Consider the following 13,507-nt stretch of genomic DNA (forward strand, 5'->3'; position numbering starts at 1 on the left):
GAAAAAACAAGCCCTATGCCAGGAGAGAGAAGAAGCCCTGAGAGACAAGCCCATTGCTAGCCGCAGCTGAAAGAGAGGAAGCCAGAGAAAAGGCTGACTCCTTGCAGAGATAAGCAACTATTCTACTTCAACATGTGGCAAGTGATTTTAGTGTGAAAGCAACCTTGAGAAGGATTCTTTTAGGGTCCTGTAATTGGAAGCTTTTACACCAAACAAATACCCTTTATAAGAGCCAACAGATTTCTGGTACTTTGCATCAGCACCCTTTTGGCAGACTAATACACTGCCAAATGTCTTTCAACAAATGAATGGAAAAGCACTGTGGTCTAGTCATACAATGGAATACTACTCGGCAATAAAAAGTAATGAAACTCTTGGTACTCCAACAATGACGAATCTCAAAAGAATTACTTTGTGTAAAAGAAGCCAGACACAAAAGAGTACATTCCATTTACACAAAATTCTAGAAAACAGTCTGAACTATAGTGGCAGAAAGCAGAGCAGTGGCTACCCAGGGATAGAGGATGGGACAAGGGGCATTGGGAGGCTCACCAAGGGGCCCAGGAAACTTTTGGGAGCCATGGACATGTTTGCTATCCTGGTGGTGTGGATAGTTTCATGAGTATCTCAAAGCACCAAAACTTATCAAACTGTACATTTTAAACTACCAGCAGTTGTGTTGTCAATTATACCTTGCTAAAGCTGCTTCTAAAACATCTTGATAGAACCCTCCTTCCTTCTGACTCAACACCCCAGGCCACTCAAGCCTCTCCATAGTCTGCATGCTTCTCAGGTCCCCGACTCCAAGCTCAGGCGACATCGCTGAGTGGTACCTTGCTCTGGAGACAGTTTAAAAAAAAAAAAAAAAAGGGATGAACTAAAGGCTTCATATTTATAACTTAAAATGCTGCATGAATGATGTGAAAGTTTCTACGTGTGCATGAATGATGTAAAAGAAAATCTTGTTTCATGCAGTCACAGACTTGAGAACTCTGAAAACCAATTTTATAGTCTCACTGTATGAGTAGCAGAGTTACAAAGGAAACTAAAATCTCAACCTTGCAGGGTGTCTGCTATTAAAATGGGGGCACTGATTAGAAAAGAATGGAACCCTGAGGATTGGGATGGAGACAGGGGTTGATGATGATATCAGTCGGGACACTGAAACACTACATTCTGCTGAGACTTTGCCAGATAACCTGTGATGGTCTCCCTATGGAGACCATGCAATGTCAAGTTTTATCACCCAGCTTCCAGACTGTCCCATGGAGTCTGGACCTCCTCCCAGCCCTAAGGCAGGTACCAGCAAACTTCCATCCTACACTGTCCAACCTCCTCCCTGGCCTGAGGAGTCTGCCTTCCAACCCCTGTCTGAAGAGATTAATCCTCTCTCAACAGATGAAAATGCAAAGGAATACTCTGAGGTCAGTAGCCTGCAAGACATCTAATTCTTCTCCTTACCCATACCTACCACCCCTCCTCTCTTCTATTACTAGACTAAAATCACAATAAGCTCCCAAAGGCAAAGTACAAAGAATGACCCATGAGGAAGTATGCTACACTCTAAAAGAACTGCATGAGTTTTCCAATTTATATAGACATAAATCAGAGGAATATGTGGTAATGGATACAAAGGGTATAGGATAATGGTGGAAAGAATATAAAGTTGGAACAGGCTTAATTTATTGATATGGGCCTACTAAGCAGAGATTCTGAATTCAATGCTGTAGCTCAAGGGGTTAGAAAGGGCTCTAACAGTTTGTTCAGGTGGCTGGCTGAAACATGGCCCAAAAGATGGCCTAGCATGTCTGAGGCTGAGATACCCGATTTGCCCTGGTATACAGCAGAAGGAATTCAAAGGCATAGAAAGATTTCAATGCTAGAATGGATTCACCATTTAAGAGTTGTCCACCCACCCCAGGAATGTCCATAGGACACACCTTTAACCAGGACTGTGAGGAATAAATCTGTAAAACTATACCCCATCTTCCCTGAAGAGCTCTGTGATTGCGCCTCGATGTAGTCCAAATATGACTGTGAGAACTGCTGTCATGGAACTAGAATCCTTAAACACTATGGGGATGATTAGATCTGCCTGGTAGAAGCCAAGTAGCAGCAGTTAATCACCAAAAGACAAGATGGTCATGGCTACCACAATGAAAGGCAAACTCAAAGGAGAAATCAAGATAGGCTTAGTTGCACAGAGCTCTGGCATTGGTTAATAGATCATGGGGCACCCAGAAGTGAAAGAGACAGGCACTCTACTAAATTCCTACGTGAACTGTAAAAGCAGAATTGTTTTAGGTTGAGGGAACGAAACCCTAAATTGCATTACAGACACACAGAATCATGGCCCCTTAATTTTCATACTTGAGGCAGTTTGCAGACCCAGAGCCCTCTGAATGAGCGGAAGGCCAGGTCCCCTTGAGGAAGGATCCTATTATACTGTCAAAATTTTATACTGTTAATCTTCCTCCAAGCTTACCCCAAAGAAACCTATGGTCTTTTCCCAGGGTAACTGCATTGGGGAAAAGGAAATGATCAGACATTTTGGGCATTACCAGACTCTGGCTCAGAAATGACATTAATTCCCCAGAGACCCAAAACGTCACTGTGGTCCATAACTCAAGAGTAGGGCTTATGATGGTGAGGTGATCATTGGGAGTTTTAGCTCAGGTCCGTCTCACAGTGGGACCAGCGGGTCCCCAGACACATTTGGTGGTTATTTCCCGAATTCCAGAATGTGTAACTGGGATAGATATACTCAGTAACTGGGAAAATCCCCACACTGGATTCCTGAGTTGCAGAGTGAGGGCTATTACAATAGGAAAGGCCAAGTGGAAGCTACTAGAACTGCCCTACCTAGCAAAACAGTCAATCAAAAGCAATAGCCAATTCCTGGAGGGACTGCAGAGATCTGGGCCACCATCAAGGATTTGAAGGATACAAGAGTGGTGGTAATTCCCACCACATCCCCATTCAACTCTACTGGCCTTTGCAGAAAACAGATGGATCTTGGAGGATGACAGGAGATTACTGTAAACTTAACCAGGTGGTCACGCCAATTGCAGCTGCTATCCCAGATGTGGTATCATTGCTTGAGCAAATTGACACATCCTCTAGTACCTGGTATGAAGCTACTGATCTGGCAAATGCTTTTTTTCTCAATTGCCGTTAGTAAGGACCACCAGAAACAGTTTGCTTTCAGCTGGCAAGGCCAGCAATATACCTTCAGTGTGCTGCCTAAGGGGAAATCAACTGTCCAGCCCTATGTCATAATACTGTCTGCAGAACTTGATCATTACTCCTCCCACAAGACATCACACTGGTCCATTATACTGATGATATCAGGTTGATTGGACCTACTGAGCAAGAAGTAGCAATGATGCTAGACTCATTGGTAAATCATTTGTGTAAGAGGATGGGAGATAAATCCAACAAAAAACTGAGGCCTTCAACCTCAGTAAAATTTCTAGGTGTCCAGTGGTTTGGGGCATATAGAGATATCCCTCCTAAACTGAAGGATAAGGGAGCAGATGTAGCTCAGTGGTTTGAGCACCTGCTTCCCCATGTTTAAGGTCCCAGGTTCAACCCCCAATCTCACCTTAAATAAATAAAGTGAAGGATAAGTTGTTGCATCTGGCTTCTACTATGACCAAAACAGAGGCAGAGCTCCTAGGTGCCTTCTTTGGATTTTTGAGACAACACATTCCTCATCTGAGGTACTATTTACTGAGTGACCAGAAAAGCTACTAGTTTTGAGTGGCTACACTGCCATTTGGGCCATATGATCCAGCAGATCTAATGATGCTGGAAGTGTCAGTAGCAAAGAGATGCCATACAGAGCCTTTGGCCCCTTTAGTAGAATCATAATGCAGACCCTTATGATTTTGGAGCAAAGCCCTGCCATCCTGTGCAGGTAACTACTCTCCTTTTGAGAAACAGCTTTTGGTCTGATACTGGGCTTTAGAAAAGACTGAATGCTTAACCATGGGCCACCAAGTTACCATAAGACCTGAGTTGCCCATCATGAGCTGGGTATTATCTGACCCACCAAACCATAAAGCTGGGTATGTACAGCAGCACGCCATGATAAAGTGGAAGAGGTACATACAAGACAGAGCTCAAGCAGATCCTGAAGGCATAAATAAGTTACACGAGGAAGTGGTCCAAATGTCCATGGTCACCACTCTTGATACGTTACCTTCTTTTTTCCAGCCCACAGCTATAGTCTCTTAGGGAGTTCCTTATAATCAGTTGACTGAGGAAGAGAAAACTTGGGCCTGGTTTACAGACAAGTTCTGCACCACACTCAGGTACCACCTAGCACACAGCCCCTTTCTGGGACATCCCTGAAGGACAGTGGTGAGGGCAAATCCTCCCAGTGGGCAGAACTTTCAGCAGTCACCTGGTTGTTCATTTTGCTTGGAAGAAGAAATGGTCAGAGGTGTGTCTGAGGTGTGTTTGTACAGATTCATGGGGTGCTGCCAATGGTTTGGCTGGATGGTCAGGAACTTGGAAGGAACATGATTGGAAAACCGGTGACAAAGAGGTCCGGGGAAGTGATATATAGACAGACCTTTCTGAGTGGGTAAAAAAAACATGAAAATATTTGTGTCCCATGTGAATGATCAACAGAGGGTAATTTCCGCAGAGGAAGATTTTAATCATCAAGTTGATAAGATGACCCACTGTATGGCTATCACTCAGTCTCTTTCCCCTGCCACTCCTGTCATTGCTCAATGGGCTCATGAACAAAGTGGCCATGGTGGTAGGGATAGAGGTTATGCATGGGTTTAGCAACATGGACTTCTCCTCACTAAGGCTAACTTGGCTATAGACACTGCTGAACACCCAATATGCCAACAGTAGAGACTCACACTCACTTCCCAATATGGCACCATTCTCCAAGGTGATCAGCCTGCTACTGGTGATTACATTGGACCACTTCTATCATGGAAGGGACAGTGATTTGTTCTAACTGGAATAGATAACATACATTCTTCTAAAACTACCATTCGTGGACTTAGCAAATGTCTTATCCACTGCAATGGCATTTCAAACAGTACTGCTTCCGATTAAGGAACACACTTAACAGCAAATAACATGCAGGAATGGGCACATGCTCATGGAATTCACTGGTCTGACCATGTTTCCCATGATCCTGAAGTAGCTGGACTGATAAACAGTGGAATGGCCTTTTAAAGACTCAATTATGGCACCAATTAGGTGGCAATACCTTCCAGGACTGGGGCAATGTTCTTCAGGAGGCTGTGTAGGTGCTATTTTCCCTATAGTCAGGATTCATGGACCCAGGAATCACAGGGTGGGAAAAGGAGTGGTACCAGTCACTGTTACACCTAGTGATCCACTAGGAAAATTTCTGCTTCCTGTTTCTGCAACCTTAACTGCTGCTGGTCTATAGGTTTTAATTCCAAAAGGAGGAGTGCTTCCTCCAGGGAACACAATAGTGACTCCACTGAACTGGAAGTTAGACTGCCACCTGGCCACTTTAGGCTCCTCATTCCTCTGAATCAACAGGCAAAGAAGTGAATTACTGGGAAGCGGATGTGGCTCAAGTGACTGGGCTCCCATTTACCATACAGGAGAGGTCCTGGGTTCAGTTCCTGGGGCCTCCTGGTGAAAGAGAGCTGGCCCATGCAGAGAGGTGGTGCAACAAGATGGCATGTCAAAAAAAAAAAGAGAGAGAGAGGGAAGACAATGAGAGACACAACAAACAAGGGAGCTAAGGGGGCTCAAGTGATTGAATGACTCTCCCCCATAATGGAAGGTCTCAGGATCAGTTCCCGGTGCTTCCTAAAGAGAAGACAAGGAGACACAGAAAAATGCACAGCAAATAGACACAGGGAGCAGGAGGGTGGGAATAAAATCTTAAAAAAAAAAAGTGAATTACTGTTCTGTCTGGGGTACTGATCCTGACTACCAAGGGACAATGGACTACATCTACATAATGGAGATAAAGAAGAGTTTGTCTGGAATATAGGAGATACCCTACGGCATCTCTTAGTACTACCATGTCCTGGGATTAAAGTCAATGGAAAACTGCAACAACCCAAACCAAGCAGGACTGACATGGCCCAGAAATTTCAGGAATGAAGGTTTGGGTCACCCACCAGGCAAAGAACCATGGTCAGCTGAGGTGCTTGCTGAAGGTAAAGGGAACATGGAATGGGTAAGGGAAGAAGGTAGTGATAAATATGAACTTTGACTATGTGACCATACAGAAATGAGGACAGACTGTAGTGGTCATGAATTTCTTGTTTTGTTAGGAGTATGACTGTACATGCACATAAAATGATTATCTTTGTTTTCTTCCCTAATTTTTTCCCTAATCATATAACATATATTGAAATAGTTCCATTTTTATAATATTTTGTAACATTTAAGGATGTCAAGAGTAAGAGTGAATATTACCCAAAGACTTGCACCCTATTCTGGAGGGAATCAGTGTGTTTCCAATTATACACAGGACAGGTGAATATTATTAGGTGGAAATATATATACATATATATGCCTGTTACTGTTTTTATTTACAGATTATGTATGACTTAAGGTAATGTATATGGCTGCCAAATTGACAAGGGATAGAGTGTGATGGTTAGGCTAATGTGTAAACTCAGCCAGGTAATTGTACCCATTAGTTTGGTCAGCAAGCCCTGCGCTAATTGTAAACAAGGAAATATCATGGACTTTAATCATCAGTGAGTTGACTGCATAGATGGCTGACTGAGTGACAACTTATCCAATCAGTTGAAGACCATAAAAGGTGAAGTGATTTTATTTCAGCATTTAGAGAAGAATTTCCAGCTCTATTTTGGACAGCCAACGTCTCCTGGGAACTAAGGACCTTCACTGGAGCCCCTGGTTCGCAGCCTGCCCTGAGGAATTTGGACTTGTACGTTCCCAAGGTCACGAGAGGATTTTACAAAATCTCATACTATTCAGGGATATCTCCTGTTGTTTCTGTTTCCCTAGAGAACCCTGACTAATACAGATGGCAACATCCCCCAAAATGATCTGCAAGGTCAATGCAATCCCTACAGAATCCGAGCTGGCTTCTTTGTAAGAACTGACAAGGTGTTCCAAAAATTCCTTTGGATTTGCAAGATACCCAGAAGAGCCCAAACAATCTTCAAAAAGCTGGGGAGCTCACATTTCCCAATTTTAAAACTTATTAACAAAGCAACAGTACTCAAGACAATGTGTTACTAGCATTAAGAACAGACATATTAAAAAAAAAAAGGGATGGACATATAGATCAATGAATACAATTGAGTCCAGAAAAAAATTCCATTTATCTATAGCCAACTGATTTTCAATAAGGTTACCAAGACCATTTATTGGGAAACCAAATGTTGCTAGAACAAATGGACAGCCAAATGCTAAAAAAAAAAAAAAAAGGAGATGGACCTTTATGTCATACCATGTTAAAAAAAAATATCTCAAAGTGGATCAACGACCTAAATATAAAGGCTACAACCATAACACTGCTAGAGGAAAGTATAGGGAAACATCTTCAAGATCTTGTGGTAGGAAGACGTTTCTTAAACCATACACCCAAAGCACATGCAATGAAAGAAAAAAATAGATAAATCGTACTTTATTGAAATCAAAAACTTTTGTGCGTCCAAGGGTACTATCAAAAAAGTGAAAAGGCAACTCACAGAAAGGAAGAAAAGTGTTGGTCAGGATGTGGTGAAACTAAAACCATCATACCCTGCTGGTGTGAATGTAAAATGGTACAGCCACTTTGGAAAATAGGCAGTTTCTCAAAAGTTAAAGAGTTACTATAAGACCCAGCAACTCCACTTCTAGGATTATATCCGGGAGAAAGGAAAACTTACGTCCATGCAAAAACCTGCACACAAGTATTCATAAGCGCCTTATTCATAATACCTGAAAAGTAGAGCCAATCTGAATATCCATCATGTGATGAATGAATTTTAAAAAGGTGGTATATCCATACAATGGAATACTGTTTGGCCACAAAAAGGAACGAAGTACTGCTACAACTTTGATGAACCTTGAAAATATTATGCTAAGTGAAAGAAGTCAGGCACAAAAGACCACATATTATGTGATTCCATTTATGTGAAAAGTCCAGAGTAGGCAAATACATAAAGTAGATTAAAGGATAGTAAGATAGAGGGCTAGGGGGTTACAGCTAAAGAATACAGGGTTTCTTTTTGGGGTGATAAAAATGTTCTAAAATGGACTGTAGTGAAGACTGTACATATCCATCAACACAGTAAAACTGCCTGAATTATATATTATGGGTGGAATGCATGGTATGTGAATTTTAACTCAATAAAGCTATTTAAAAATTCTACTACTGCTTGTTTTTTTCTCCCTCAAAAAACCCTTTTGGAATTCCTCCTAGCTATCTCAAGTTCCTAATCCTCAGTTCGAATGTTTATAAAATATCTCTGAGTCTTGAAAGTATAAGCCGCCGAACTGAACACGACAAAAGACAGCCAGACAAGACAGGAATCTAGAAATTACCCATGCCTTTGCCTCACCCCCATATTCTGATGAGTTGCTAAGTCCTGTGATATGGCCTCTTAGGAAGGTCTTTTTACAGCTTCTTCAGGGCCCTAAAGTCAAGTACACCCAGGTTCTAATAAGTGGTTCTGCTACCAACTCTCAGCAGGACCCAATGCAAGTAACTTACCTTCATAGCTTTTTCTATTCTTTGGTAAAATACAGGTAACAATACTTAACCTTTGTAAAGGTAGTTATAAAGATAAAAATAACATATGGAAAGCTATCAATACAGTGACTAACACAAAGTAAGCTCTCAGTAATTAGTAATAATCTTCTTTCCAAGCCTACCACCACTAGGCCTGGATCAAGCCCTCCAATCTTTTGCCTAAGCAACTCCAACAGCCCCCTTGAGTTGCCTAAGCAACTAAAGCTGCCTAAGCAACTCCAACAGCCCCCTTTAACTGGTCTGCTTACCTCCAGTTTTGTCCCCTTCAAGACCATCTTCCATTTAGTTATCACAGTGGCTTATAGGTGCCTGAAAATCTGACCGTTCTATTCCCTTGCTGAAAACTCTTCAGAAGTCCACTCACTCCCTCTTACACATCTTTAAGTCCTAACTCTGTAACAGGTTATATATAGCCCAGGGTGATCTGGACCTGCCTTACACTTCAGCAAAAGTGACCTGCTTTTAAAATTCCCCTAAACCTACCACAGTGTGCGCACTCCATGTTGTATCCTCTCTTATAAACTCTCCCATTCCCCAAAATTGCCTATTTTACTTTTCATTCCCTCCCTGACCCCAAGATCAGTGTGGAAGTTATCTTTTTTTAGGAAGCCTTTCCAAACTTAACAGGATGGATTTAGGAGGTCTCCTTGGTTTTCTCAACACACTACACAGTTCTCATATTTTAGGACGCATCAGAATCATGTGGAGGGCTTGTTTGAAAAATAGATTGCTAGGCCATATCCCCAGAGGTTCTTGAATTAGCAAGTATGGGGTGAAGGCCAACAATTTACATTTCTAATATGTTCCCAGGTGACCACACCTGAGAACAACTGCCTTAATGCCATCTCTCGTTATACTCAGGACACTGTCTTCTAATTACCTGTTTACATGCCTTTATCCTTTGAGCGCCATAAAGTGAGGGAACAAAAAGTCTTATTGCTAACTGCAGGCCTAGCATGAAGTTATGTAGCCCCTGCAATAATCTGCTCCTCCCTTCCCAACTTCATCAATAATTTCACTATTTTCCCAGTCACTGAAGACCTACGATATAATAGGCACCCTAGCTTCTGCCTTTGTGCCTCAGATCCAGACAGTCACTAAGTCAAGCCGATCAGTATCGGTCTACTCTCTCCTAATGGCCCTTCTTTTCATTCTCACCACCACTCTCACTCTGTCTTTACTGGCTCCTAGTCTTCACTTTTTTCCCCTTATTCCAAATAATACTATAAATCTTCCTAAAACAATATTTTGCATACATCATCTCTCAACCCAATTTTCAATAAATCCTCATGGAATACTGTGTTGCAAGCCCAATATTCTGGTTCTCACTTCCATATCCAAACGTACTCGTATTGATGCACTTATGGTAAATATGTCTACTGCTCTCCTAAGACTGACTGTGAGCTCTCTGAGAGCAACTGCCTTGACTCACGAGACTTTGTCTCAGCAGTGCTGCGCTGGTGTACAGTAGGTACTCAAATGTCTTAATGAACCACATTAAATTTATTAACCAAACAGATTTTCTTATTCTTGTCTGCATCACTGCTTATATCCTATCCTCTTCCGTTTTATCCTGGTTATAATGCCTAACACCAAATACATAATCAATACTTTATTTTGTAGACAATCAGAAAAGTCCAAAGTAGTAATATTTAATAAAGGTTTTACTGCTACTGGTACCGCCAGCCTCTACCAGATTAAAAAATGTTAAGAAGTAGCTCCTAGAGTTGGTGTCTAATGATTTACCTTCATCTGCGCCAGCTGCTGTTGCTGCTGTTGCTGCTGCAGCCTGCGGAGAGCCTCTTGTTGCTGCTGCCTCTGGCGCATCAACTCCTTCTGCCGCTGGAGCTCCAGCTCTTTCCTCTTCCGCTCCTCCTCCTCATGCCGGAGTCTGGCTGCCTCTTCTTCCATTCGCAGCCGGTTTTCCTCTAATCGACGCTGAGCTTCTTCTTCTTCCCGGGCCCATTTTGCAGCCTCCTCTTCCTTCCCAGAAGGAGAAATTAAAGAAAAGGGGGGAAAAATTATCTGTAGTACAAGAAAAAATCTGAATCACTTTTTGAAGGCTTCTCTCAATTGCCTATATAAATGATAAAGCAGAAAATCTGTTTAGGTTGACATAAGATAGAAGTTTTTAAAAAGTATGTACACACACATACAAACACAGTAACCATAACCATCTGGCATCAGCTTACAAGGTAAAACTTTAATTTACTTGCTAACTTCTATATGAAATGAAAGTTACCGTGAATGCTTGCAGTGAAAGTACTGACCCCTAAGAGGCTGTACAGCAGGACCTGAGGAAAGATTCCTGGAAACATGTCTAACACTCTAAAGCAGGGAAGCAGACTTGACCCAGTGGTTAGGGCGTCGGTCTACCACATGGGAGGTCCGCGGGTCAAACCCCAGGCCTCCTTGCTCCGTGTGGAGCTGGCCCATGCACAGTGCTCAAGCGCGCAAGGAGTGCCCTGCCACGCAGGGGTGTCCCCCACGTAGGGGAGCCCCACGCGCAAAGAGTGCGCCCCGTAAGGAGAGCCGCCCAGCACAAAAGAAAGTGCAGCCTGCCCAGGAATGGTGCCGCACACATGGAGAGCTGACACAACAAGATGATGCAACAACAAGAAACACAGATTCCTGTGCCACTGACAACAAGAGAAGCAGATGAAGAAGAACACGCAGCAGATAGACACAGAGGACAGACAACTGGGGCAGGGGGAAGGGGAGAGAAATAAAATAAATCTTTTAAAAAAAAAAGTTTTGCTCTCCAGATAAGTATAACAGCTATCATACAGTGCATTTGCACTATATTATGTTTATTTAATAGTTAATACTCAAACTTGGAAGTTATCTTATAACAGAATTTAGTTTTCTTGATAGTTCACTACATGTGAAAACTGAATGATGACTGAAGGGGTCTGAGAAGATTAAACAATCTGGTCACCTGCTTGCGTAACAATTCTTCCTGCTTCCGCCTTTCTTCCTCTTCTCTTCTTCTCTCCTCTAGTCTTCTAAGGGCTTCTTCTTGCTGCTGTCGTTCTTCCTCCTCTCGCTGTCGTCTTAATGCAATTTCTTGCTCCCTCTGTCGCCGCAGAGCCTCTTCCTAAAGTTAAAAAAAAGGTAGAGAGGGATGAAACAAGGTCACAGTCAATACACTACATTGTAATTTGAAAAGAAATATGTTATGTGGTGCCAAGATTCTGTTAAAAGTAAATATAAAAAGTATATAACCAGGCTCTAGAGTAAAAGGTATATGCATGAATTGGGGAGAGGACAAAATAAGAAAAAATTTGTGTTTAAGATATTAGTAGTTAATATCTGATTATATCAACTACTACCGGATTATATACTTTGAACATAAGAGAGAGGTTGAAAATGCCTTCACAGTCAGAAATAATGGATAAAAGCAAGGTGTCTCAGAATATGTACTGAAGAACAAAAGTTTCATAGATATTAATAAATATTTTACAGAGAAGGGTCCCATTGTCAAACTAATTTAAGAAACACTGAGAAAAACAGAATTAAATAGATTTCTTGACTGCAATACTTCTTAGAGCCTTTATATGCTAATGTACACTGTGACTCTAAGAAGTATTCACAGGAAGAGGTGGCTGAACTGGTTGGGCACCTGCCTACCACATGGAAGGTCTCTGGTTCGAGTCCTGGTGTCTCCTAAAAAAGATGAGCAGATACTGTACCTGCCGCAACAAGCTGCCTAAATAAGCAGATGCCACAAGCCAGCAGATGTAGCACCCTATGGGGAGTGGATATGGGCACTTGCCTCCCACGTGGGAGGTCCCGGGTTTGGTTCCCAGTGCCTCCTGGAGAAGGCAAGCAAACAATGAGCAGACGAACGAGAGAATCATATGGGAGGGGGGATAATACAAAAAATAAATAGATAAGTCTTAAAAAAAAAAAAAAAAAAAGAAATATTCACAGTTCTGAAACTTAATCTCAGCATGGACTCTTTTTTCACTAAGTACCTTTTGGGGCCAGCAAGTGGGAAACATGAGGCAAAGGCTAACTTTTGAGGGTAATACAGAGTGGATTCTTCAAAGTTGGGGTCTATGAAATACTCCAGTTGAGAAACGGGCCCAGAATAGCAATAGAGAATTTTAAAAAAAGAAATACAAATGGCCAAAACATGAAAAACGTTAAACCTCACTGGTTAAGCAAAGACTCAGCCACAAAGATTTTTCATTCACTCTTATGGGAAAAACCTTCAAGGTCCAACAACAAAAGGTTACTGGCTAAATTATTATAATCTAGCTAATAAAATGAAATTTCAAAAAGCCAGTAAATATGTCATGGAAAGATGACATAATTCATTAATGTCAAAAGGCAGGCTACAAAATACCAAGCACAAATGATAACGCTTTTTTTATTTTTGAGGTACTAGGAAGGGGAATTAAACCCCTGACTTCATATGTGGGAAGCTGGTACTCAACCACTGAGCCACATCGGCTCCCTGAGTTGGTTCCCTCATTTGTTTGCTTGTTTTTTTTTGTTTTCAGGAGGCATCGGGGACCGAACCTGGGTCCCATTCCCCCACCCCATGTGGGAAGAAGGTACTCAATTGCTTAAGCCACATCCACTCCCAAATGATAATTCCTAAAAATGGAAAAAAGCATATATGTTATACATATAGAGTCCCTGCTGCTCCTTTTCAAAATACTAGTCACCAGAATATAAATGAGAATAAGACTAGTTCATCAAAAGAACGAATAAAAGAACACAGGTTTGAGCCAAAGATAAACCATTTTTAAAAGCACATTTAAAAAA

At 41.9% G+C, this 13,507-nt stretch overlaps 1 protein-coding gene across 14 annotated transcripts in view; it reads right to left on the reverse strand.

Annotated features, from left to right (window-relative positions):
• Positions 1–13,507, reverse strand: part of GIGYF2 (GRB10 interacting GYF protein 2) — a 145,669-nt gene that overhangs the window by 20,879 nt on the left and 111,283 nt on the right. For 7 of the 14 annotated variants that reach the window (XM_058299883.1, XM_071216049.1, XM_058299884.1 and 4 more), the window contains 2 exons: positions 11,670–11,828; positions 10,478–10,714 (listed from right to left, as the gene is read on the reverse strand). In XM_058299883.1, the coding sequence (XP_058155866.1) occupies positions 10,478–10,714; positions 11,670–11,828 (396 nt within the window). Of the gene's footprint in view, positions 1–10,477; positions 10,757–11,669; positions 11,829–13,507 lie in introns of all 14 variants that reach the window. The other 7 variants (XM_071216047.1, XM_058299879.2, XM_058299877.1 and 4 more) reach the window with 1 other exon arrangement.

This window comes from Dasypus novemcinctus, chromosome 7 (assembly GCF_030445035.2).
Source record: "Dasypus novemcinctus isolate mDasNov1 chromosome 7, mDasNov1.1.hap2, whole genome shotgun sequence".
NCBI classification, from domain to species: Eukaryota; Metazoa; Chordata; class Mammalia; order Cingulata; family Dasypodidae; genus Dasypus; species Dasypus novemcinctus.